Here is a 26,492-nt window from a genome sequence, read left to right on the forward strand (position 1 = left end):
AACTACAACGCGCAGTGAGCCCCCACGCCGAGAGAAGGGTTTGGATCTGACTGTTGGTGATCCATGTGCATCTGCTGGCCCACGGCCTCGAATCCACCGCTTCGATGGATGAGAACGGTGGAGAGGTCGAAGAGGTTGAAGAGGAGGAGGAGATGGTTGTTTCTACTACCGAGCCAAAGGTACCCACTCTGTCCCCTCTCCGTTTCCCATCCCCTCACCTCACCAAAACCTCCCACGCCCTCATGAACCCTCCGACAGCAGCTCCCAAAACGCAAACGCAAACCCGCGACCTCTGCCGCGACCACAACGCCCTCGGACACACTGAACCAAACCGATGTGACAGAAGAGGAAGTCAAACCCAAACGCAGACGCCGCGCGAACGGTGACGCTGCCCTGGGTGCGCCGCCGGCACGTAAACGGGCTACGAAGAGAACCGCTGACGTCAAGACTGAGGGTGCCGCTGATACCCCCGCTGTGCAACAGGATGTGCAGGACGGGCCTGTGACAGAGGCGAAGAAGCGGGTGAGGGAGCCGAGGAAGAAGGCTGGCGTTGTTGAGAAGGAAGTAAAGGCTGAAGATGGAGATGAAGGGCGTGGTGGTGGAGTGGATGAAGGGGGCGCAAATGGCGCTGATAGGATGACGGGTGGTGCGGGGAGTAGCGAGGGGAACAGCGTGAAGAACGAAGCAGATGGAAGCCACTTTGACCACAATATGGCGGCGCGCGGGAAGAGTAATAACGGTGATGGCAATGAGAACGAGATGGATGGAAACGACCAAGACCCCGACAATGCGGTGCGTGGAGAGGGCAGCAATGGTAACAACGGTAACGGTACGGAGAAAAAGCAGACCAACGACAAAAAAGCTGCTGCCGAGAAACCTAAGAAGCCGGCTGCGGCACGTAAGCCCCGCAGCACAGTTCCCATCAACACCAGCACCTCCGATGGCGCTGACACCAGCCTCCTCACCCCCGTTGCGCTCAGCCCTTTGGAAAGCCACGTGCTATGTACAGCGTGGCCGGAGTGTGGCGGAGACTGGAACAAGCTTGCAGCCGTGTTTTTTGAGAAAGTACATGGGATGAGCATGGCGCAGGTTAAGAAGCATATTGCGAATAAGAAGATGCAGGCTGCAAATAAGAAGATGCGGGCGAAGGAGTAGGTGGGGAGGAGGGGTTGCGGGAGCGATGGGGGGGATGCGTAGAACGATGCACGCTGACACCGTCCACCCCCGACTGGAAAGCACCAAAAATCTCAGAACCAAAAACAACGGCCAACGCAGAACAATATTACACCCCGCTCGCATTGGCTCATCTGTCAAAAGAAGAGATATCACCCAAGCCCGAACAATATTCACCAATGGCTTTACACCAAAAGGAGCGGGGATTGCAACATGAAGGAGAAAGTAGGAGGCAGTGTCCTCGTTTCCCCCCTATTACTCCCTCTTATACTAGGCGGTTTCGAGTTCTCATCGGCAAGTTCCGCATAGAGTTTCTTGAATTTGTGTGGCTCTCGTCTATGCATACAGGTCAAATAAGAACAAACGTTTGCGAAAGAGATGAACGGGAAGGGCGGTGGTGGCACTGGTGGGGCTTGCAATTGACAGTGGAAGGACAGCAGGAGGTTGAGATGGCACAAGCCCACGTCACGCTCCGCCAAGCGGCATGCTGTCAATTCATCGCCCACAGGTCTCTCCGCAACCAGAATCGAAGGCAAAGGTATTTAAATCAGCTACATATTTACACTATGTGCAGGGCAAGAAGCGAGGTGGCAAAAGCATGCAGTGGCCAGCGCGCCGAAGGCTTTGATTCCAATAGGTTGCTGCATACGCCAATCCTGATGCAAACTGACGAGGACGACATCTCAAGAAACGACTGGGACTGGAAGATTGATCTGGACGGTGGGAGAATGAATAAGTGTATGCAGGAATGGTATCTTAGTCTCAAACCAAGCTCAGACATACAACGTTGTCGTGTACGAATTTCTCCATTGCGGAGAGCCTTTCCAAAACTTCTTGCACGGTATCGGCGTTGTCTGTGTTGATTACGACTCGCTGAAAACAGACGGCTTCCTTCAGCGCGAACGCAATTCCACGTTCTATGATTCTGGAACAAGCATACCTTATCAAAGTATTGATATGCGAGGCAGGCTTGAGTGGCCTCTGCAATCTGCCAGGAGGGCAACATTAGTTTGAGACCGTCCGACTATGCGATGTACATTTGTTACCTGCTGGATCTGCACCAGCATCCTCTGCTCCTCGCGCAGCGTCATTCTCTCAAGCACCTCAGAGTTGAAATCCCAAGTCCCAACGATGGGTTGAGGATGGAGCACTCTGAGAGCAATGCATGGCGAATGTAGCATCGCGGCTTTAACTCTGAATAGACGCGATGTAGTGCGCATAGCAGTATTCCTCACGGTCCAACGCTCCGCAAGGTAAGATCACAGAAATAACACGTCGTATTTTCCCTCTTCCCATGTACCATAGTTCCATTACAAACTGATCCATATACATCTTTCAAAATATCAAGGAAGCACACTACGTTGCGTGCCATTTAGATGCGTTACATTGTTTACTGGTATATTCTCATGAACATTTCTTTTGCCTTCAGAACTCCTTTTTTTAAATGGCACGAGCATTTACGTCCATTAGGACATCCCCAATGCATGCTTGTTGCGCTAGAGCGCGCTGTTTCGAGGATGGACTTCACGCTCGGCATGATAGCGATGGCTGGACGAATGAAGAAAGCGCCCTTTAAGGCGGTTGGATTCCAACCAACAAGAAGGTGAATGTAGCAGCACAGCAAAGTTACCAAACCTTTAAGAACACCGTCCTCGCGTTATTCCCGGTTTTTGAAATTGGGTATGGAAGTCCACTGTCGGAGTTGCTCCGGATGAGCGAGCGGGGCGAGAGAGCATATGAGCTGGATGCTCGCGGTGCCCGTCGAGTGGCTGAGGGGCAATGAGGCGTAATGGGGCCAACGCCGATGTCGTGCGGTGAGGCTGCCGTCTTGTCTCGTCCGGATGCTCCGGATATGCCGTTGACACGCGTGGATGCCATTGCCGTCCGCTCCAAGTCAAAAGTCATCGAGGCGCTGTCCAAAACGCATTCTGCTCTTCCTTCTTCCTTGGCATATACAGTACATATACAGTATACAACACACCGTTTCCTTGACCTTGCGGGCAGTCCGCTGCAGGAAAGCGTCGACGCTGCCTTGCGCTTTTCCTGGCTTACCTTACAGCCAACGGAACTGGAACGGAAACCATTGCCTGAGCCTTGGGCGCCATGTATTACGACTGTGCCATCTGCGACAGGTGCTTCCATACGAGCAGCTCTCTCTACCAGCATGAGTGGGCGACCCACTTCCCTTGCACTGATTGCGCCAGGGTGTTCTCGACCCCCTAGTCATTGCATCAACACTCGCGCGCCGTGCATGTCAAATGCGCCTGGTGCAAGGAGTACTTCTGGAGCGACAGTGACTACTCCGACCACCTCCATCAATATCATTCTACCTGCGAATACTGCAACAACGTCTGCCAAGACAACGATGCCCTCGCCCGTCACATCGAAGAAGAGCATCCCAGCTGTGCCGATTGCGGCCGCACCTTCCGCCGAGAGCAAGACTTCGACCAGCACGTAAACTCGGGAATTCATACGCAGCGGACGGTGGATTGCAACTACTGTGGGGAATCATTCCGGACCTTCTTGGGTCTGACGTAACACGTCGAATCCGGCAATTGCGAGGTCATGCCAATGACCCGCAAACAAATCAAGAACATCGTCCGTGTACGCGAGCGTGCTACGGGACTCCCTGGTACCATTCTCCAGCCTCGAATAACTTACGGAGATCATCCTTCCCTTCCGGAGAAAGCCACCAGCAGAAGTTGGAACGGCTTGGGTTATGCTTGCTGCGTTTGTAACAGGTCCTTTCCGCAACTCAGCCAACTCAACGAACATTTGATCACCCACGAGCCAGATCATTATCCCTGCATCAATTGCGGACGGCGGTTCAAGGTGTTGTCCGCCTTACTTCAGCATTGGGAGTTGACCCACTGTGGACAGAGCGCGGCAAAAAATGCAACCCGCATCTTCCGGAGGCAGATCCCTGACTGCTTTTAGTTAGGCGAACTCAGTAGCGATAGATTGCAGATTAGAAACCCCGATCAAAGGAAGTGTGGACTCCTTGTGTCATCGGTCGTTAAATGAGTAGAATGAGATTCTGGATGGGTCATACATGGTAGTTGGGGTTGAGAATGCCCTATTAGAGTAGGGAGGAAGCTACAATGCGCACAGCGTTTCTGTTCCGTACAACTACCGCTTTTTCATAACCTCTGCTACAATCTCCAGCCTCAAATACGGAAAGCCTGACACAACTTGCAAGCTATATTCCATTTGAGCTTTTGAAAAAGCATGTAGGAGGGGAAACTGCCCGCAGTATATGCATCCACCGGATGTTGTCCAAGAGCTGGCAACCCCCTTCCTCCACCCCCACATCATACATGTTGCTGCCGACACAAATCCGCATACAACCCATCCAGCTTAACCACCAAAGGCAATTGTTCCACTACTCCTTATCTTCGTATGATTCTGAACCGTAGATTTCTTCAACTTTGCAACCAGGGCTCATAACCTACTAGATCGGCAGTAGCCGACAAAGGTCAGGTTGTACTAGTAGTCTATGCTGCGTTGTCTATAGAGAAAGGGGTAAACCACCTCGTTTTGCAGGCTTTTCCTTAGGGTTAGGGTTGGGGTTTAGGGTTAGGGCTTTTCATCCACAGCGGAATTTCGGGAAGTGCAGCAACCGCAAATATGAGATATCCCCGACACAACACACACCACCTGCTGGTGATAAGGTAAGTCTGTGGAAGATTGCCCCAAGGTGTAATCATGAAAGTATTCATTGCGCTCAACATCCTCCTATCTTTGGCAGGCTGCAATGACGGAAGAAGAGCAGCAGATAGCTAGGGCAAAGCGATTTGGAATACCTGTCGAACCGGCTGCCCCTGCAGACGCAAAGACGGCAACGACGGCAGGACCAAAGCAAGCTGCAGCTGCAAAACCTGCCAAAGAGGTTGCGAAACCCCCTACGCCAGCCTCAGGCTCCAAGGCTCAGGCTCCAGCATTGCCGCTGCATTCCTGCTGCCGCTGCGTTGCCGCTGCATTCCTCACTCCCCTTGATTCTGCAATCCTCGAAAAGATCAAAGTTGCCTACACCACTGATGACCTTGCAAAGACCATCCACGAACAGCTCAAGATCTCCCTTGCCCAACGGACCGGAGAAGCCCAGGATCGTATCAAGCGTTTCTCAGATGATGTTATGGACGACGCGCCCATACCATAAGCTTACCTACTGACAGCCGCCAATGTCAACCGTCAGATGTCAAACGCCAATGTCAATGTCAATGTCAGTGTCAATGTCAGTGTCAATGTCAATGTCAATGCCACTCCCCCTCTCTCCTCTCATTTTGCCAATCCTCTTGCAATATCGCCACTCCTCCTCTCTCCTCTCATTTCGCCAATCCCCCCTCGGCTTCTCCACACCCCCCACTGCTTCCCCATAGCCAGCAGCTGTAGCAATGCTCTCTACGCTCGCCACGCACGCTCTAGGAGCATAGCTGGCGCCCCCCAGCCCCTCTTGTTGTTGTTGTTCTCTGATCTGCTGGGTTGCCTATCTATAAATAGCCGGCCTCTCTTCGTCCATTCCCTTCCTCCCCAGCAGATCAACACCAGTTCTTCTCGTCTCTTGTTCTAGTCCTTGTCTCTTGTTTTGCCAATACAATCTCTTGTCGCCCATCGCTCTCGCCTTGTCTTCTCTACTTTGCTTCCGCCTCAGTCGTTGAGATCATAACAGTTTGATCTGCTCCAACACTGCGATGTTCAGAACCCGTCAAGCCCTGCATCTGCCAAACCTTTTCACCATGTCCCAATCCGGATCCGTACCTTTCACCGCCGAACAATGGAATGATATGTGCCAAGCCATCGCCGCCTTGCAAAGCCAAAACGCCAACTTGCAGGCCAACCTAGCGCAAGCGCAAGCCGACGCACAAGCTGCCCAGAACATTGCCACCCAGGTTCAAGCCGATGCGTACGCCCGTCGTCAAGTCACCAACCCGGCTCCTGGAGCTCTGGAGCCAAGAATCAGCTCGCCCGAGAAGTTTGATGGTACCCGCAGCAAATTCTGTGGGTGGTTGAACAACATCCGGTTGATGCTTGCTCACCAGCCTGACCGCTACCCCAGCGACATCATCAAGATCCAAACTATTGGCACCTACCTCACCGGCACTGCGCAAGCCTGGATGGCGCCCCTAGTCGAACGCCAAGATTACAGCCTTCAGGACTTCAATAGTTTTATCAGTCAGATGCAATCGGTCTTCGGAGACAGCGACAGGGTCCGCACCTCTGAAAACAAGCTCCAGAACCTTCGCCAAACCCGTGCAGCAACCGAGTACGTTGCTGAGTTCCGCCAGCTACAATGCGATGTCTCCTGGAATGACCAGGCCCTGATTGCTACCTTCCGCCGTGGCCTCAAAGAAGACGTCAAAGACCTGATGCTCACAATGCCCCCTGCGGCCACCATTGATGTGGTGATGGAGCAGGCTATCCAGTGCGATAACCGGCTGTTTGAGCGCCGCCTGCAGCGAAACAGAAGCCGCCAGACCTTCCCGGTTCCCCACACCTCGTTTACTACTACCACCACTGTCGACCACAGCGAGCCTATGCAGATTGACGCCGCTCGTCCCCGCGGCCCTCTGAGCCTTCAGGAACGCCAACGCCGCATTTCCAACAACCTCTGGCTTTACTGGGGTGGCGCGGGGCACATTGCAAAAGTCTGCCCCGTCAAGAACAAGACCACCACCCGTGCCGCCAACGTCGACATCAAAGAACCCTCCACCGAACAGGGTTTTCCCAAAGTCCAGCCGCAGTAAAGCCCCAGCGACTGGACAACACACACCGCCCCGGGCCTCCTAACCTCGCAGCTCCTGCAACAAGAGAGGCCACCCCCCTGGTTCCCGACTCCGTTATAGCCGACACAACCCTCCTAGCCGCTGCCCATGTCGAAAACTCCGAAATTAACCCCCGCGCCATGCTTGTGCTGGGTCCCGTCAAACCCTTCAACTACCCCGTTACCATCATGGTATCATCCAGCCGCGCCCCGATACCTACCTCAGCCATGATCGACAACGGTGCCCTGTCCTGCTTCATCGACAGAGACTTTGCCCGCAAACACCGCACCGCCCTAGTCCCGCATCAGCGTCCACTGACGATCGAACTCGTTGACGGTCAACCCAGCTCTGCTGGGCCAATCACCCATCACACCCAACCAGTAGGCATGTGGGTCGACGACCACTTCGAAGAACTCGTCTTCCATGTCACCAAATCACCCCATGCTCCAATCCTCCTTGGTCTCCCCTGGCTCCGCCTCCACGACGTTAACCTTGACTTCAAGAACCTTTCGGTCGGTTTCCGTTGCGACTGCCAGTACCATGAATTCGCGAATTGGGACAACTCCCCAGCACCCCCGAGCCCAGCACCCGCCAGAACCCCCGAGCCCTTGATCCGTATCCCCCAGGATGAAGTCCCCGTCGACGAAACATGGTCGATTCCAGTACCCAAGGTATCTCGCTCCAGCACCCCAGAATCGGCTCCCACGCCGCTCCGAGTCTCGTTCATCTCCGCCCCAGCCTTTCGGGGCGCAGCAAGGCATGACCAGGTCTTTGTCGCCTACGCCAACCCTGCGAAACCCGATCCCCCGGCCTCGCCTAGCCCCAGTAACCCCCCGACACCCGAGAAAGACATCAAAGACTTCCTGCCCCCCGAGTATCAAGACTTTGCCGACGTTCTCGAAAAAAGAAATGCTGACACTCTCCCCGAGCACCGGCCCTACGACTGTCCAATTGATCTGGAAGAAGGCAAGCAGCCACCTTTCGGCCCGATGTACAGCCTCAGCAAACCAGAAATGAAGGCACTCTGCGAATACCTCGAAGAAAACCTCGCCAAAGGATTCATCAAACCCTCAAAGTCCCCTGCCGGTGCGCCAGTCTTATTCGTGAAGAAAAAGGACGGTTCTCTCCGCCTCTGCATGGATTATCGAGGCCTGAACAGCATCACTGTGAAGAATCGCTACCCCCTGCCCCTGATCAACGGTATCATGGATCGTTTGCGCGGCGCCCGCCGTCTCACCAAGATTGACCTCCGCGGCGCTTATAACCTCTTACGCATGCGCCCGGGCGATGAATGGAAGACAGCCTTCCGCTGCCGCTACGGCCTATTCGAATACAATGTCATGCCCTTTGGACTCAGCAATGCTCCTGGCGTCTTCCAATACCTGATGAACGACATCTTCTGCAACATTCTCGATGTGTTTGTTGTCGTCTACCTCGACAATATCCTGATATTCTCCAAGAACCCCGAAGATCACCCCAGACATGTCCGCAAAGTCTTGTCCCGCCTCCGACAGCATGGGTTGTACGCCAAACCCGAGAAGTGCAAATTCAATCGCGAATCCGTTGAGTTCCTAGGCTTCATCATCTCCGAGAAAGGCATCCAGATGGACCCCAAGAAGATCGCTGCCATCACGGATTGGGAACCTCCCAAGACTGACAAAGGCGTCCAGCGGTTCCTCGGCTTTGCCAACTTCTATCGCCGATTCATCCAAGGTTATTCCAAGATCGCTGCCCCGCTCACAGCCCTGACCCGGAAAGACATCCCGTACGCCCGGACACCCGCCGCAAACACCGCCTTTGAGAACCTGAAGAAAGCATTCACCACCGCCCCCAGCCTTGCTCACCCTGACCCAGAGAAGCCCTTCGTCGTCGAAACTGACGCCTCCGACTTCGCTCTTGGCGCAATTCTCCTCCAACCTGACCAGGACAATCAGCTCCACCCCGTGGCCTTCCACTCTTGCAAATTCACGGCCGAAGAGATCAACTACGAGATCTACGACAAGGAACTTCTGGACATCCAAGACTCCTTTGCCCAGTGGGGACACCATCTCATTGGCGCCCGTCACAAGATCACCGTTTACTCCGACCATAAAAACCTTCAGTACTTCATGACCACCCGCACCCTGAACCGCCGCCAACCCCGCTGGTCGATATTCTTCTCGGATTTTGACTTTGTCATTACCTATCGCCCCGGTTCCCAGCAGCACCAAGCCGATGCCCTCTCCCGACGCTCCGAACATGAGCTAAAAAAGGGGGAGGAAGCGTTCCGCTCCCAGGCAACCACAATTTTGACTCCCGACGCCGCGGCCTACCTCACACCCACGGATACCACGCTGCTTGACAAGATTAAGGCCGCCCAGGCCTCTGATCCCCTTGCTAAGACCATTCGCGAAAAGCTCAAGATACCCCTCGCCCAACGAACCGAGGAAACCCAAGATCGTATCAAGCGGTTCTCAGATGAAGTTGGGATCCTGCTGCGCGATAACCTGGTCTATGTCCCCACCAACGAGCTCCGAGCTGAAGTCTGCCACGACATGCACAGTACACCCCTAGCCGGCCACTTTGGGGTATCCAGGACCCTCGAACTCGTCTCCCGCAACTACTGGTGGCCCAGCCAGTGGCGCTTTGTCAAAGCCTACGTCAAGTCCTGCGATATCTGTAGCCAAGCGAAATCCAGTCGACACAAACCGTACGGCCTTCTCCAGCCCAACATTATCCCTGTTGGAGGTATCATCCTCCCGAGTCCTTAGTTAGGGTTCCTGTAGCTAGGTTCCCCTTGTGACTCACCTCCCGCTTACGCCACGCTTACGCGTACGGGACTTCACTCTTTTCTTCCCCTACGGACCTCGCGTCCTCTTTCCACAAGAGACTTGAATACATACTTCTCAGGACTACATCTCACCATACATAGAGTTCGCTCAGTCATCTGCTTCCTCTGCCGACTACTGCTAAGTGGTTATGAGCCCTGGCTCCGCCCGCAACTAGCGGGTGGGTCAGGATAAAGAACTCTTGGTCTCCCGGCGCCGACTCCCAACTTCGATTCAACAAACTCAGAAAGCACGCTCTGCTGCATTAGCAGCCGGCAAGCCCTCTGCCCCTAATACGCGCTTGCCTGGACCCGCTGACGCCGACAAAATGCCTGGTGGATATGTGGAAGGGGAGAAGGGGAAGGAGAGGTTTTCTGCAACTTTGGCAGAGTTGAGAGACGCAACCACGCCGTATGTGGATGCGCCTGAATTGCGCGGAGCCGTGGAAACCGAAATCAACCCATTCCTGACGGCCCCAATTATGGATCCCAATCAGGAAGGGTATATTCCTATCAAGCAGGAAGAAGGCTTCTTCGCTGAGAGGACGGCTGGACTAGTTACCTCTCTCTTGAATCAGGAACGAGCGCCACAACAAGGCGGACCTACCGTCCCCTCAGTGAACCCGCTCACCCAATCGCCAGTATTCAGCACTTGTTCTGATTTGGCTAGCCCTACACCGGCACCTCAACCCGGCACTCAAGGCCCTCCTTTCGCTGATCACCGAAGTGAACCTCTGAGGCCACCCCATGTGCCTTCTCAGTGCGCTACGGCTTACTCCATCCCATACGCTTATCAAGCCCCGGGACGACAGCCACCTCATGCGCCTTCTCAGCGCGCAACGGCCTACACCGCTCCATACGCTTATCAAGCCCCGGAACGGCAGCCAGTTACCCCAGTAACAGTTACCTTGGTAACATCCCCAATGAACAATAAGAAGGAGGCCCCCGCTGCCCCTTCCATGGCGCACGCCATGCACGTTCAAATCCCAGCCACACACGACGACTGCCTCTTCACGGCGAATTCGGGCTGTATGGATTCTAGTACCCTTACTTCGCAGAAAAAGGACACCGTACTAGATCCATCTCTTCAAGACCACCACCGCCTTATTGGACTTGCGGGGATTCTCATCCACCCTACGTCCAGTGGCAACGCGCCCGCTCCCCGCGGGGTGTTTTTCAGGTCCCGGTCTTACCAAACCTCTTATATCAGCTGCAAAATGCACTGATAAAGAGACTCAAAGGCGTTACCCCCATCGACGGATTAACCCGATTTGGACAACAAAACGCTACCCCGGCTTCCACACCATACGCCATTTCAGCGCGTACCCAACCCGCCTCTGCAGTTTCCCCATTTGAACACTCTTCTCCACCCGGAAGCAGTGGGGGCCGTCACGTGGGCATCTCGGCGCTGCAACATTTCAACTGCCGTCGGCTTCATTTTGTCGTCGTCAGGTCTCAGCTCCGTACCCAAGCCGCCCGGGAAGATGTACTTCACATCATGCGCTGCATTCAACGAACCCGCACCGTCGCGCTTACCTATACGTCCAGTAATCAAGGTCTTCGCATCCATACCGGCGTATAATACACATCCCGCAACCGCCCACTTCTCGCGCACGATCACCTTCTACTCATTGTTCAGATTTATCTTTCACTTAGATAGACTCGTGAGTTTGAGTGGGGGTGTTGGAGGTATCATCCTCCCGAGTCCTTAGTTAGGGTTCCCGTAGCTAGTTTCACTTAGCAGTAGTCGGCAGAGGAAGCAGATGACTGAGCGAACTCTATGTTGTGTGAGATGTAGTACTGTATTGTATAAGAAGTAATGCAGAGAAGTCTGAAGCAGAAAGAGGACGCGAGGTCCGGAAGGGAAGAAAAGAGTGAAGTCCCGTACGCGGAAGCGTGGCGTAAGCGGGAGGGGAGTCACGTGAGGAAATAAACTACGGGAACCCTAACCGGGGACAAGCGACTCTTCGATGTCGAAAGCCCGAGTGAGGGAAGCTCTTCGATTGGCGACGGAGGTGGCAACGTTGAGGTACCGGAAGGATAACCATGAGAACCTCGCCAAGCACCTGGCGTTTACGAAGGCGAAACTGGATCGATCGAAGCGAAAGAAGGGGTTGTTCAAGGCATTGATGGAGGAGGCGGACTACCTGGGATGTAAGGCAGTCTTGGAGTCGCGATATAAAGGAAAAGGCGGCATAACGAAGGAGAAAATGAAAGAGGCAAAGCGCCGCAGTGATGCGGCCTAGAGACGGGAGCGAGACAAGATGATGAAGCGACTCCAGTACTTGCGAAAGCACATGGATGATTCCTCTTCGAGTGATGATGGAGACGGTGACGGAAACGGCGGGGGAGGTGGTCCAGGGGGTTCGCCTGGTGGAGGCGGAGCCGGAGCCAGTGGAGCCACCGGTGCCGGGGCAGCGGCGGCTATCATGGTGGCAGGGTAAGGTGCTGAAGTCGTATATAGTGCCCAGAAGCTGCCCCAGTATGTGTGTTCTGTATGTCTCATTCGGACGTAGTCGTCGCCGGCTGTCTATTGCTAGCGACATGACCTTCTTGAATTGCTTGAATAAATTTCGTATGTGTCTCGGGAGGAAAGGGCTTTGTGAAGTAATTAGCCAGTTGTTCCTGCGTTGCGCTGTCGAGGAGTACGACGTCTTTCTTTGCCACGCCGTCGTGTAGCTTGTGGTAGCGTACGTAGATGTGTTTGGAGCTTTGACTAATAGCCGTGGAGTTGGCAATCTTGCGGGCGCTTTGATTGTCAATGTGGATTGGCGTGGGGTCCTTGATGTTGCCGTATTCGTCGCCGAAGACCTTCGCGATGATCGAGCAGAGCCAGTAGACCTCGTTGTAACCAAGGGCTGCGGCGATATACTCAGCTTCCGTGGAGCTGAGAGCTACACACTTCTGTTTGGTGCTTTCCCAGTAGATAAGCTGGCCTTTGAAGAAGCTGGCGATGCCCGCGGTAGATTTGCGGTTGTTGACATCGTCTGCGTAGGATGCGTCTGTATAGACGCTAAGTCCAGCCTGATCTGAATGACCGGACTTGTAGGTAAGCTCGAAGGTGCAGGTACCTTTCAGGTAGCGCATGATGCGAAGTACATCATTCCAGTCGGCTTGGGTAGAAGCTGAGACTTGACGTGCGACGAAGCCTACGGCAGTTGAAATATCCCAGCGCCAGGTAATGGATGCCCACGTGAGGGCCCCAACTGCTTCCTGGTAGAGAAGCTTGTTAGGAAAAGGGGGGCTTGCGGAGGTGGTCGGGTACGCGCAGAGACGGCGCACGGCGTAGAGACCGGGGTAGCTTTTTGTTGTCCAAATCGTTCGAGTAAACCGTCGATAGAGGTAACATTGCTGATTTTGAGTTGGTTCCCGGACGGCGAGAGCTGGTAATTGAAGACCAGACCCAGGCAGTTTTTGATGGGACCGAGATCCGTACAGTTGAAATGAGAACATAGTTCACCTTTCACTTGCTTGACGTGTAAGGGAAAGCAGCAGGCGATGAAATTGTCCACATAGATAAGGAGCATCCGGAGGGCGACCAGAGTGCGCATCGTTGTCGCGCAGCGATAGAAGACGCAAGGGCAGTTCTTTAGCGCAGTAAAGCCGAGAGAACTGAGGGTTTTGCAAAGGGTACGGTACCAGAGAAGCGGAGATTGCGTCAGACCATATAGAGCCTTGCGTAAGAGGTATACCCAGTCTGCACGCAGCTTGTGCAGATCTTCGTAGCCTTGAAATTGTTCAACATAGACGGGTCCATCGATATCGCTGCGTAAGAACGCGTTGGGGACGTTGAGTGGATGGATTTCCATACCGAGAGAGACAGCAATGGAGAGGAAAAGGCGAAGAACTGACATGGGTAGGGTTGGAGCGTAGGTGTCGTTATAATCAATACCCTTGGATTGACAAAAACCTTGAACTACACTGCGGCCCTTGTCGGGGATATCTCATCTTCACTTGTATTTCATATTATATCTCTTTACTTTTACTTGATCTGAGACCCGGGCTGGCCACCCAAGCTCGTAAGACGCAAACGGCCCATAAGACGGTGAGACCAGCAGCCCCTCCAGCTGCACCTCCGCCAGGACCCTCACGACCGACTACGCGCTCTACGCGCGCTTCGTCCGCAGCGTCCGCAAGCGGCTCTTCGATATCGAAAGCCCGAGTTAGAGAAGCTCTTCGATTGGCGACAGAGGTATCGACGTTGAGGACGCACAAACTCAAGCTATCGTTGCGGCTGTCGCAGCTGCTTTTGCTACTCAGCAGTGTGCTGTTACGCAAGACACCCAACGAGCCGAACGCTTCAGACTTCTTATGGACGCTTGCGAGAACAAGCTCGTCGAATACGATGGCGCCAAAGCTGCCAAAAAGACCGAAGAGTTCGTTACATCTCACCACAACTTTCTCGAGTCTTTCACTGTCCCGGCTGTAGCAGCTGGAACAGACGGTACTGGAGCTGCCAATGCCATACCCTTTACTATGGCAGAGTATGCTCCTACGCTCACTACCTCCCTCAAGGGTACTGCTCTTGAGTGGTACAATACGACTTACGCCGCTGGACCTCCCGCAAATTGGGCAGGTTTTGAAACGGCTCTTGTCGCTCACTTTTATCCTCGCAATTTGCGTAATACTATTGAGCTCAAGCTCTCTGGCCTCAAGCTCGGCGACTCTCTTGAGAAATATATCAAGGAGTTTCAAGACACCAATAATGAGCTCGAAGCTGCTCATCGTCTCGATAACACCCAAGGTACAATTCCCCTTATCGATCAGATTCGATACTTCAAGGCCGGTCTTCTCAGGAATACGGTAATCAGTCATTATCTCGCTGAAGCCGTTACGAACTTCGAAGTCTCGGGCACTACCAATATCAACACCCCTATCACTCTCGATCAAGCTATCACTGCAGCTCGTCGTGCTCATGTGGCTCACAGGTTCACTGACGGCAAGCAAGCCAATACGCCTCGTCCGATCGCCTCGGCAACAAGTGCTTGTGGCGGCGGCGGAGCCAGTCGCGGTCGAGGTAGTCGTGGCAGTGGTCGTGGCGGACGATTTGCCCTTTACACCAATTCTCGAATTACGGAATTCGAGCAAGACTTAGGTGATATGACCTTTGGGCTCAATGCCCTCAGTACGTCATACTATCCCCCTGGAGTGAGTCGTCTCACTACAGGTCAAGTTCTCTACCAACGTCAACAGCCCTTCCGTCGACGTGGACAATGGCAAACTACTCACGTTCCTCGTCAACGTCCAATGACTCCTTGTCCCCTTTGTAACAAAATGGGACATTGGAGTGTTGAATGCTGGTCAAATCCCAAAAATTGACAGCAAGGCTCGCAAACCCAGAACCGACACGGTGGTTTTTGACAGCGCGGTCGTGGCGCTCAAACTCAGCAGCGCAGTCGCCAACCTAATCAACAACAAGGTTCAGCCAATCAGGTTGATGCTGGGTCACGCATCACGGAAATTCTCGATGACGCCGTCAACTCTGCGAATACTACAAATACTACTACAAATCAATCTTCGAGTTTTTTCCAAGGTCATTAGAGCCCCTCGGTAGCTCTGCTCGGCCTACAACATACGATCCTACCGATAAACCTGCGTTTGCACCACTGTCTGCTGGACTCTGGGTCTCTCATTGTCGCATCGGAAACAAGTTTGCTCGTGTTCTTTTCGATAGCGGCGCAACTGGGTTATTCCTTGATAAGACATTCTTCGAAAAGCACAAATTTCCCAAGAAACGTATCGAATTGAAGCAGATATGGCTGGCCGACAAAGAATCATACATGATTCTCGAAACGTTCGTTTCGGAAAAGTTAGATCTATGGGATCTCGAATCTCAGTCGGGTTCACAAAGTACTTCCTCGACTTGGGAAGTTGTTCAACTAAGAAAAGTGACTGAGATTCGAGATCCCATAGATCTAACTTTTCCGAAACGAACGTTTCGAGAATCATGTATGATTCTTTGTCGGCCAGCCATATCTGCTTCAATTCGATACGTTTCTTGGGAAATTTGTGCTTTTCGAAGAATGTCTTATCAAGGAATAACCCAGTTGCGCCGCTATCGAAAAGAACACGAGCAAACTTGTTTCCGATGCGACAATGAGAGACCCAGAGTCCAGCAGACAGTGGTGCAAACGCAGGTTTATCGGTAGGATCGTATGTTGTAGGCCGAGCAGAGCTACCGAGGGGCTCTAATGACCTTGGAAAAAACTCGAAGATTGATTTGTAGTAGTATTTGTAGTATTCGCAGAGTTGACGGCGTCATCGAGAATTTCCGTGATGCGTGACCCAGCATCAACCTGATTGGCTGAACCTTGTTGTTGATTAGGTTGGCGACTGCGCTGCTGAGTTTGAGCGCCACGACCGCGCTGTCAAAAACCACCGTGTCGGTTCTGGGTTTGCGAGCCTTGCTGTCAATTTTTGGGATTTGACCAGCATTCAACACTCCAATGTCCCATTTTGTTACAAAGGGGACAAGGAGTCATTGGACGTTGACGAGGAACGTGAGTAGTTTGCCATTGTCCACGTCGACAAGAGGGCTGTCGACGTTGGTAGAGAACTTGACCTGTAGTGAGCCGACTCACTCCAGGGGGAAAGTATGACGTACTGAGGGCATTGAGCCCAAAGGTCATATCATCTAAGTCTTGCTTGAATTCCGTAATTCGAGAATTGGTGTAAAGGGCAAATCGTCCGCCGCGACCACCGCCACGACTACCTCAACCGCGACTGGCTCCGCGGCCGCCACAAGCACTTGTTGCCGAGGCGATCGGACGAGGCGTATTGGCTTGCTTGCCGTCAGTGAACCTGTGAGCCACATGAGCACGACGAGCTGCAGTGATAGCTTGATCGAGAGTGATAGGGGTGTTGATATTGGTAGTGCCCGAGACTTCGAAGTTCGTAACGGCTTCAGCGAGATAATGACTGATTACCGTATTCCTGAGAAGACCGGCCTTGAAGTATCGAATCTGATCGATAAGGGGAATTGTACCTTGGGTGTTATCGAGACGATGAGCAGCTTCGAGCTCATTATTGGTGTCTTGAAACTCCTTGATATATTTCTCAAGAGAGTCGCCGAGCTTGAGGCCAGAGAGCTTGAGCTCAATAGTATTACGCAAATTGCGAGGATAAAAGTGAGCGACAAGAGCCGTTTCAAAACCTGCCCAATTTGCGGGAGGTCCAGCGGCGTAAGTCGTATTGTACCACTCAAGAGCAGTACCCTTGAGGGAGGTAGTGAGCGTAGGAGCATACTCTGCCATAGTAAAGGGTATGGCATTGGCAGCTCCAGTACCGTCTGTTCCAGCTGCTACAGCCGGGACAGTGAAAGACTCGAGAAAGTTGTGGTGAGATGTAACGAACTCTTCGGTCTTTTTGGCAGCTTTGGCGCCATCGTATTCGACGAGCTTCTTCTCGCAAGCGTCCATAAGAAGTCTGAAGCGTTCGGCTCGTTGGGTGTCTTGCGTAACAGCACACTGCTGAGTAGCAAAAGCAGCTGCGACAGCCGCAACGATAGCTTGAGTTTGTGCGTCCTCAACGTCGATACCTCTGTCGCCAATCGAAGAGCTTCTCTAACTCGGGCTTTCGATATCGAAGAGCCGCTTGCGGACGCTGCGGACGAAGCGCGCGTAGAGCGCGTAGTCGGTCGTGAGGGTCCTGGCGGAGGTGCAGCTGGAGGGGCTGCTGGTCTCACCGTCTTATGGGCCGTTTGCGTCTTACGAGCTCGGGTGGCCAGCCCGGGTCTCAGATCAAGTAAAAGTAAAGAGATATAATATGAAATACAAGTGAAGATGAGATATCCCCGACAAGGGCCGCAGTGTAGTTCAAGGTTTTTGTCAATCCAAGGGTATTGATTATAACGACACCTACGCTTCAACCCTACCCATGTCAGTTCTTCGCCTTTTCCTCTCCATTGCTGTCTCTCTCGGTATGGAAATCCATCCAGTCAACGTCCCCAACGCGTTCTTACGCAGCGATATCGATGGACCCGTCTACGTTGAACAATTTCAAGGCTACGAAGATCTGCACAAGCTGCGTGCAGACTGGGTATACCTCTTACGCAAGGCTCTATATGGTCTGACGCAATCTCCGCTTCTCTGGTACCGTACCCTTTGCAAAACCCTCAGTTCTCTCGGCTTTACTGCGCTAAAGAACTGCCCTTGCGTCTTCTATCGCTGCGCGACAACAATGCGCACTCTGGTCGCCCTCCGGATGCTCCTTATCTATGTGGACAATTTCATCGCCTGCTGCTTTCCCTTACACGTCAAGCAAGTGAAAGGTGAACTATGTTCTCATTTCAACTGTACGGATCTCGGTCCCATCAAAAACTGCCTGGGTCTGGTCTTCAATTACCAGCTCTCGCCGTCCGGGAACCAACTCAAAATCAGCAATGTTACCTCTATCGACGGTTTACTCGAACGATTTGGACAACAAAAAGCTACCCCGGTCTCTACGCCGTGCGCCGTCTCTGCGCGTACCCGACCACCTCCGCAAGCCCCCCTTTTCCTAACAAGCTTCTCTACCAGGAAGCAGTTGGGGCCCTCACGTGGGCATCCATTACCTGGCGCTGGGATATTTCAACTGCCGTAGGCTTCGTCGCACGTCAAGTCTCAGCTTCTACCCAAGCCGACTGGAATGATGTACTTCGCATCATGCGCTACCTGAAAGGTACATGCACCTTCGAGCTTACCTACAAGTCCGGTCATTCAGATCAGGCTGGACTTAGCGTCTATACAGACGCATCCTACGCAGACGATGTCAACAACCGCAAATCTACCGTGGGCATCGCCAGCTTCTTCAAAGGCCAGCTTATCTACTGGGAAAGCACCAAACAGAAGTGCGTAGCTCTCAGCTCCACGGAAGCTGAGTATATCGCCGCAGCCCTCGGTTACAACGAGGTCTACTGGCTCCGCTCGGACATCGCGGAGGTCTTCGGCGACGAATACGGCAACATCAAGGACCCCACGCCAATCCACATTGACAATCAAAGCGCCCGCGAGATTGCCAACTCCACGGCTATTACTCAACGCTCCAAACACATCGACGTACGCTACCACAAGCTACGCGACGGCGTGGCAAAGAAAGACGTCGTACTCCTCGACAGCGCAACGCAGGAACAACTGGCTAATTACTTCACAAAGCCCTTTCCTCCCAAGACACATACGAAATTTATTCAAGCAATTCAAGAAGGTTGTGTCGCTAGCAATAGACAGCCGGCGACGACTACGTCCGAATGAGACATACAGAACACCCATACTGGGGCGGCTTCTGGGCACTATATACCACTTCAGCATCTTACCCTGCCACCATGATAGCCGCCGCTGCCCCGGCACCGGGGGCTCCACTGGCTCCGGCTCCGCCTCCACCAGGCGAACCCCCTAGACCACCTCCCCCGCCGTTTCCGTCACCGTCTCCATCATCACTCGAAGACGAATCATCCATGTGCTTTCGCAAGTACTGGAGTCGCTTCATCATCTTGTCTTGCTCCCGTCTCTAGGCCGCATCATTGCGGCGCCTTGCCTCTTTCATTTTCTCCTTCGTTATGCCGCCTTTTCCTTTATATCGCGACTCCAAGACTGCCTTACATCCCAGGTAGTCTGCCTCCTCCATCAATGTCTCGAACAACCCCTTCTTTCGCTTCGATCGATCCAGTTTCGCCTTCGTAAACGCCAGGTGCTTGGCAAGGTTCTCATGGTTATCCTTCCGGTACCTCAACGTCGCCACCTCCGTCGCCAATCGAAGAGCTTCCCTCACTTGGGCTTTCGACATCGAAGAGTCGCTTGTCCCCGGTTAGGGTTCCCGTAGTTTATTTCCTCACATGACTCCCCTCCCGCTTACGCCACGCTTCCGCGTACGGGACTTCACTCTTTTCTTCCCTTCCGGACCTCGCGTCCTCTTTCTACTTCAGACTTCTCTGCATTACTTCTTATACAATACAGTACTACATCTCACACAACATAGAGTTCGCTCAGTCATCTGCTTCCTCTGCCGACTACTGCTAAGTGAACCTACCTACGGGAACCCTAACTAAGGACTCGGGAGGATGATACCTCCAACACCCCCACTCAAACTCACGAGTCTATCTAAGTGAAAGATAAATCTGAACAATGAGTAGAAGGTGATCGTGCGCGAGAAGTGGGCGGTTGCGGGATGTGTATTATACGCCGGTATGGATGCGAAGACCTTGATTACTGGACGTATAGGTAAGCGCGACGGTGCGGGTTCGTTGAATGCAGCGCATGATGTGAAGTACATCTTCCCGGTCGGCTTGGGTACGGAGCTGAGACCTGACGACGACGAAATGAAGCCGACGGCAGTTGAAATGTCGCAGCGCCGAGATGCCCACGTGACGGCCCCCACTGCTTCCGGGTGGAGAGAGTGTTCAAATGGGGAAACTGCAGAGGCGGGTTGGGTACGCGCTGAAATGGCGTATGGTGTGGAAGCCGGGGTAGCGTTTTGTTGTCCAAATCGGGTTAATCCGTTGATGGGGGTAACGCCTTTGAGTCTCTTTATCAGTGCATTTCGCAGCTGATATAAGAGGTTTGGTAAGACCGGGACCTGAAAAACACCCCGCGGGGAGCGGGCGCGTTGCCACTGGACGTAGGGTGGATGAGAATCCCCGCAAGTCCAATAAGGCGGTGGTGGTCTTGAAGAGATGGATCTAGTACGGTGTCCTTTTTCTGCGAAGTAAGGGTACTAGAATCCATACAGCCCGAATTCGCCGTGAAGAGGCAGTCGTCGTGTGTGGCTGGGATTTGAACGTGCATGGCGTGCGCCATGGAAGGGGCAGCGGGGGCCTCCTTCTTATTGTTCATTGGGGATGTTACCAAGGTAACTGTTACTGGGGTAGCTGGCTGCCGTTCCGGGGCTTGATAAGCGTATGGAGCGGTGTAGGCCGTTGCGCGCTGAGAAGGCGCATGAGGTGGCTGTCGTCCTGGGGCTTGATAAGCGTATGGGATGGAGTAAGCCGTAGCGCACTGAGAAGGCACATGGGGTGGCCTCAGAGGTTCACTTCGGTGATCAGCGAAAGGAGGGCCTTGAGTGCCGGGTTGAGGTGCCGGTGTAGGGCTAGCCGAATCAGAACAAGTGCTGAATACTGGCGATTGGGTGAGCGGGTTCACTGAGGGGACGGTAGGTCCGCCTTGTTGTGGCGCTCGTTCCTGATTCAAGAGAGAGGTAACTAGTCCAGCCGTCCTCTCAGCGAAGAAGCCTTCTTCCTGCTTGATAGGAATATACCCTTCCTGATTGGGATCCATAATTGGGGCCGTCAGGAATGGGTTGATTTCGGTTTCCACGGCTCCGCGCAATTCAGGCGCATCCACATACGGCGTGGTTGCGTCTCTCAACTCTGCCAAAGTTGCAGAAAACCTCTCCTTCCCCTTCTCCCCTTCCACATATCCACCAGGCATTTTGTCGGCGTCAGCGGGTCCAGGCAAGCGCGTATTAGGGGCAGAGGGCTTGCCGGCTGCTAATGCAGCAGAGCGTGCTTTCTGAGTTTGTTGAATCGAAGTTGGGAGTCGGCGCCGGGAGACCAAGAGTTCTTTATCCTGACCCACCCGCTAGTTGCGGGCGGAGCCAGGGCTCATAACCACTTAGCAGTAGTCGGCAGAGGAAGCAGATGACTGAGCGAACTCTATGTATGGTGAGATGTAGTCCTGAGAAGTATGTATTCAAGTCTCTTGTGGAAAGAGGACGCGAGGTCCGTAGGGGAAGAAAAGAGTGAAGTCCCGTACGCGTAAGCGTGGCGTAAGCGGGAGGTGAGTCACAAGGGGAACCTAGCTACAGGAACCCTAACTAAGGACTCGGGAGGATGATACCTCCAACAGGGATAATGTTGGGCTGGAGAAGGCCGTACGGTTTGTGTCGACTGGATTTCGCTTGGCTACAGATATCGCAGGACTTGACGTAGGCTTTGACAAAGCGCCACTGGCTGGGCCACCAGTAGTTGCGGGAGACGAGTTCGAGGGTCCTGGATACCCCAAAGTGGCCGGCTAGGGGCGTATAATGCATGTCGTGGCAGATTTCGGCTCGGAGCTCATTGGTGGGGACATAGACAAGGTTATAGTACAGCAGAATCCCGTGTTCATCTGAGAAACGCTTGATACGATCCTGGGCTTCTCCGGTCCGTTGGGCAAGGGAGATCTTGAGCTGTTCGTGGATGGTCTTTGCAAGGTCATCAGTGGTGTAGGCAACTTTGATCTTTTCGAGGATTGCAGAATCAAGGGGAGTGAGGAATGCAGCGGCAACGCAGCGGCAGCAGGAATGCAGCGGCAATGCTGGAGCCTGAGCCTTGGAGCCTGAGGCTGGCGTAGGGGGTTTTGCAACCTCTTTGGCAGGTTTTGCAGCGGCAGCTTGCTTTGGTCCTGCCGTCGTTGCCGTCTTTGCGTCTGCAGGGGCAGCCGGTTCGACAGGTATTCCAAATCGCTTTGCCCTAGCTATTCGCTGCTCTTCTTCCGTCATTGCAGCCTGCCAAAGATAGGAGGATGTTGAGCGCAATGAATACTTTCATGATTACACCTTGGGGCAATCTTCCACAGACTTACCTTATCACCAGCAGGTGGTGTGTGTTGTGTCGGGGATATCTCATATTCGCGGTTGCTGCACTTCCCAAAATTCCGCTGTGGATGAAAAGCACTAACCCTAAACCCCAACCCTAACCCTAAGGAAAAGCCTGCAAAACGAGGTGGTTTACCCCTTTCTCTATAGACAACGCAGCATAGACTACTAGTACAACCTGACCTTTGTCGGCTACTGCCGATCTAGTAGGTTATGAGCCCTGGTTGCAAAGTTGAAGAAATCTACGGTTCAGAATCATACGAAGATAAGGAGTAGTGGAACAATTGCCTTTGGTGGTTAAGCTGGATGGGTTGTATGCGGATTTGTGTCGGCAGCAACATGTATGATGTGGGGGTGGAGGAAGGGGGTTGCCAGCTCTTGGACAACATCCGGTGGATGCATATACTGCGGGCAGTTTCCCCTCCTACATGCTTTTTCAAAAGCTCAAATGGAATATAGCTTGCAAGTTGTGTCAGGCTTTCCGTATTTGAGGCTGGAGATTGTAGCAGAGGTTATGAAAAAGCGGTAGTTGTACGGAACAGAAACGCTGTGCGCATTGTAGCTTCCTCCCTACTCCAATAGGGCATTCTCAACCCCAACTACCATGTATGACCCATCCAGAACCTCATTCTACTCATTTAACGACCGATGACAAAAGGAGTCCAAACTTCCTTTGATCGGGGTTTCCAATCTGCAATCTATCGCTACTGAGTTTGCCTAACTAAAAGCAGTCAGGGATCTGCCTCCGGAAGATGCGGGTTGCATTTTTTGCCGCGCTCTGTCCACAGTGGGTCAACTCCCAATGCTGAAGTAAGGCGGACAACACCTTGAACCGCCGTCTGCAATTGATGCAGGGATAATGATCTGGCTCGTGGGTGATCAAATGTTCGTTGAGTTGGCTGAGTTGCGGAAAGGACCTGTTACAAACGCAGCAAGCATAACCCGAGCCGTTCCAACTTCTGCTGGTGGCTTTCTCCGGAAGGGAAGGATGATCTCCGTAAGTGATTCGAGGCTGGAGGATGGTACCAGGGAGTCCCGTAGCACGCTCGCATACACGGACGATGTTCTTGATTTGTTTGCGGGTCATCGGCATGACCTCGCAATTGCCGGATTCGATGTGTTGCGTCAGACCCGAGAAGGTCCGGAATGATTCCCCACAGTAGTTGCAATCCACCGTCCGCTGCGTATGAATTCCCGAATTTACATGCTGGTCGAAGTCTTGCTCTCGGCGGAAGGTGCGGCCGCAATCGGCACAGCTAGGATGCTCTTCTTCGATGTGACGGGCGAGGGCATCGTCGTCTTGGCAGACGTTGTTGCAGTATTCGCAGGTAGAATGATATTGATGGAGGTGGTCGGAGTAGTCACTGTCGCTCCAGAAGTACTCCTCCCACCAGGCGCATTTGACATGCATGGCGCGCGAGTGTTGATGCAATGACTGAGGGGTCGAAAATACCCTGGCGCAAACAGTGCAAGGGAAGTGGGTCGCCCACTGATGCTGGTAGAGAGAGCTGCTCGTACGGAAGCACCTGTCGCAGATGGGACAGTCGTAATACATGGCGCCGAAGGCTCAGGCAATGGTTTCCATTCCAGTTCCGTTGGCTGTAAGGTAAGCCAGGAAAAGCGCAAGGCAGCGTCGACACTTTCCTGCAGCGGACTGCCCGCAAGGTCAAGGAAACTGTGTGTTGTATACTGTATATGTACTGTATATGCCAAGGAAGAAGGAAGAGCAGAATGCGTTTTGGACAGCGCCTCGATGAATTTTGACTTGGAGCGGATGGCAATGGCATCCACGCGTTGTGGTGCGGTGAGGAAACAGGTCATATTGCCGCAACCCTAACTCCCTGCGGTAACCCTACCCCACTAGCTAGTTTATATCCCCAGTCACCTGACTTGTTGTCGTATTTTTCTACTTGTACATATCCGCGCGCGACTGCGCCGGCTTTCTCTTTTCTTCTTTACCCATAATACATCTATATATCCCTGCCTACCTCATTCTGGTGGAGAATTGGGAAGTAGGTGTTTTGGGGACACCCACACCGTCGCTACAACCGCAACAAAGAAGAGTATCCGTTCTTCCGTTTCGTCCATACTTGGTGTACCGTTTTGAGCATTCCACGCCATTCCCGCCACTTTCCGCGTGGCTATAGCGATTTCCTTAGTTACCGGCGGCGATCCCCGGCATCCATCCATCCATCAGTTCCCGACAACAATCCACCAATCCGACGACGGCTTCCTAGGCATCATCGTCCCGGCTATCCATTCCCGCTGAGTATCCATCGATTGGACCACTCTCCGCAACGATCCATTCATACACGTCGTCGTCCCGTGAGAAAAGCCCAGCTTGAGGTGCAGCCTGGATTTGGGCACTCGCAACAACACAGAGACCGTACTTTTCGTAACCGTCCGTCGAGAATATCCAATGGCGTTCCCTGGCACTCCCGCCTTCTTCGGAAGCAACGATTGGCGTGACACTCGTCCTCTTTTTAGCGACACCCAAGAAGACAATGAACTCAGCGAGCACGACAGCAGCGACGGCCACTCCGCTTGCGCCTGCGCTACGGAGTCCGCGCACGCGCGCATCGACGCCTTCCTTGCCCGCTCACAAATCGAGCATGCGGGTGTAAAGATCGGATTGTATGGCGCCATTTCGCATGTCGATGCAGAAGTCCTTGTCGGCTTGCTTCAATTCTGTACCGATATGGGCATTAGCTTCGATTCAGTATGTGAAGGCTTAGCGGACGGTACCCTTGATCGAGTCTACGTCCAATCCCTCAAGTTCGCACTCGACGCTCATCCCGCGCAATTCGCCCTCCGTGAATTTGCGAACATCGTCAAAACTGCCACTGTTTGGCGTCTCTCGCGTGATCGCTACCATGCCGGCCCGCATGCGGCGACTCGTCCTCAGTCGGCGCCCTCAAACAACCCTACTTCTCGTCCTCCGCATCGCGCTGGTGCTATACCTTCGGCACCTGTAGCCGCTGCCCCTCTAGATGGCGCCGTTAGTCAACAGGATCTCGTCACGTTGATGTTCCGCACCCTCGAACAACTTCAGCGCACCCCGCAGACAACCAATTCACAAGCGTCACTCAACAAAGGCCTGCCCAAATACGAAGGCAATAAATATCATCAGGACTCGTCACGAATCTTGCAATGGCTCCGCACCTTCGACAAGCTCGCTGACTCTTGCGGCGTTCAAGAAAAGGACCGCTTCCGTTGGCTGTCTAAGGCGATTGATGACAAAGACCAGCTCACTTGGACATGGTTTACGTCGTATCAAGGCAACACCCAAGATTGGAACCACGTTCGTACCGATATGGTTTTAGAATGCGCCTCGTCGGTCGACCGCGACCCGTCGCTCCTCGCCGACCGCATCTCAACCTTCCAGCGCGCTCCGGGGCAAACCATTCGTCAGTACGGCAGCCTATTCTTGTCATTAGTTTACGAACTCGAATACCTCAATAAACACATTGCAACGGTCGCTACGGAACTCACCCGGACCCAAATTGCTCGAGCTTTTATCCGCGGTCTAGGCGATAGTGCTACGCTGGCGCACGCGCTTGGTTTGCCGAACTTCAACCAGCTTCCAATCGAGGAGTTGATTCGGGCTTGCGCCGATTACGCCGAACGCAAGGACGCATACTCAGCGCCAAACGTGCCGTATCAGGCGTCGACTCGTCCATCGTACCCCGCACCGACGGCTACGAACATCCCGGGCACCAACAACCAGTATCCCTCAAATGCGCGGAACCAGCGTCCTTCGGTACCTCGCGCACAGCCCGCTCCACGGGTCTTGCAACCAGCGCCGCAAGCTTCGGCCCCGACGACTTCGGCGGCTCCGGCAGCGTCTGGTCCGGATGACTTGACTGCCCGCATGCGCGACCTTTCCATCAAGACCGCCGGTAATAGCAACCAGTATCCTCCGGGCCTTCCCAGCGCGCGCCCTCAACGCCGCGACCGCGCCTGCTTTCGTGGCGGACAATCCGGCCACATCTTCAGGGATTGTCAATCCACCACGAAACTGGATACCTGGCATGGGTACCAGTTAGCGGCCGCCTTCTACCCCAAAGAAGTCCATGAGTACGACGAAGATCATACCGAATATTACTCGATGGTCCTCCGCGATGTGGGCCACTACTACGCGGACCCGGAAGACCAGGATTTTCCCAATGGGAGCTCGGAGCAGTAGGGGACTCCGACCTCCCGCA

The 26,492-nt window shown here is 53.5% G+C and overlaps 4 protein-coding genes across 4 annotated transcripts; 2 read left to right on the top strand and 2 right to left on the bottom strand.

Moving 5' to 3' along the window:
• Positions 1-104: 104 nt before the first annotated feature.
• On the top strand, positions 105-1,155 carry EV422DRAFT_570246 (uncharacterized protein; the record flags this gene model as incomplete). The annotated part of the gene is made up of 2 exons (XM_053072857.1): positions 105-179; positions 259-1,155. The coding sequence occupies 2 exons, from the start codon at positions 105-107 to the stop codon at positions 1,153-1,155; spliced, it is 972 nt and encodes a 323-aa protein (XP_052922750.1).
• Positions 1,156-2,799: 1,644 nt separating this feature from the next.
• Positions 2,800-3,972, bottom strand: EV422DRAFT_508620 (uncharacterized protein; the record flags this gene model as incomplete). Its single annotated transcript, XM_053068760.1, has 5 exons — positions 2,800-3,117; positions 3,155-3,181; positions 3,226-3,392; positions 3,504-3,671; positions 3,693-3,972. 5 exons carry the CDS (start codon positions 3,970-3,972, stop codon positions 2,800-2,802), a joined length of 960 nt encoding a protein of 319 aa, XP_052922751.1.
• Positions 3,973-23,008: 19,036 nt separating this feature from the next.
• Positions 23,009-23,842, bottom strand: EV422DRAFT_499624 (uncharacterized protein; the record flags this gene model as incomplete). Its single annotated transcript, XM_053068094.1, has 1 exon — positions 23,009-23,842. One exon carries the CDS (start codon positions 23,840-23,842, stop codon positions 23,009-23,011), a length of 834 nt encoding a protein of 277 aa, XP_052922752.1.
• An 864-nt stretch (positions 23,843-24,706) lies between these two features.
• Positions 24,707-26,473, top strand: EV422DRAFT_603512 (uncharacterized protein; the record flags this gene model as incomplete). Its single annotated transcript, XM_053073739.1, has 1 exon — positions 24,707-26,473. One exon carries the CDS (start codon positions 24,707-24,709, stop codon positions 26,471-26,473), a length of 1,767 nt encoding a protein of 588 aa, XP_052922753.1.
• Positions 26,474-26,492: the final 19 nt, after the last annotated feature.

The sequence above is a fragment of the Fimicolochytrium jonesii genome, assembly GCF_025526975.1.
Source record: "Fimicolochytrium jonesii strain JEL569 chromosome Unknown EV422scaffold_25, whole genome shotgun sequence".
Lineage (NCBI taxonomy): Eukaryota > Fungi > Chytridiomycota > Chytridiomycetes > Spizellomycetales > Powellomycetaceae > Fimicolochytrium > Fimicolochytrium jonesii.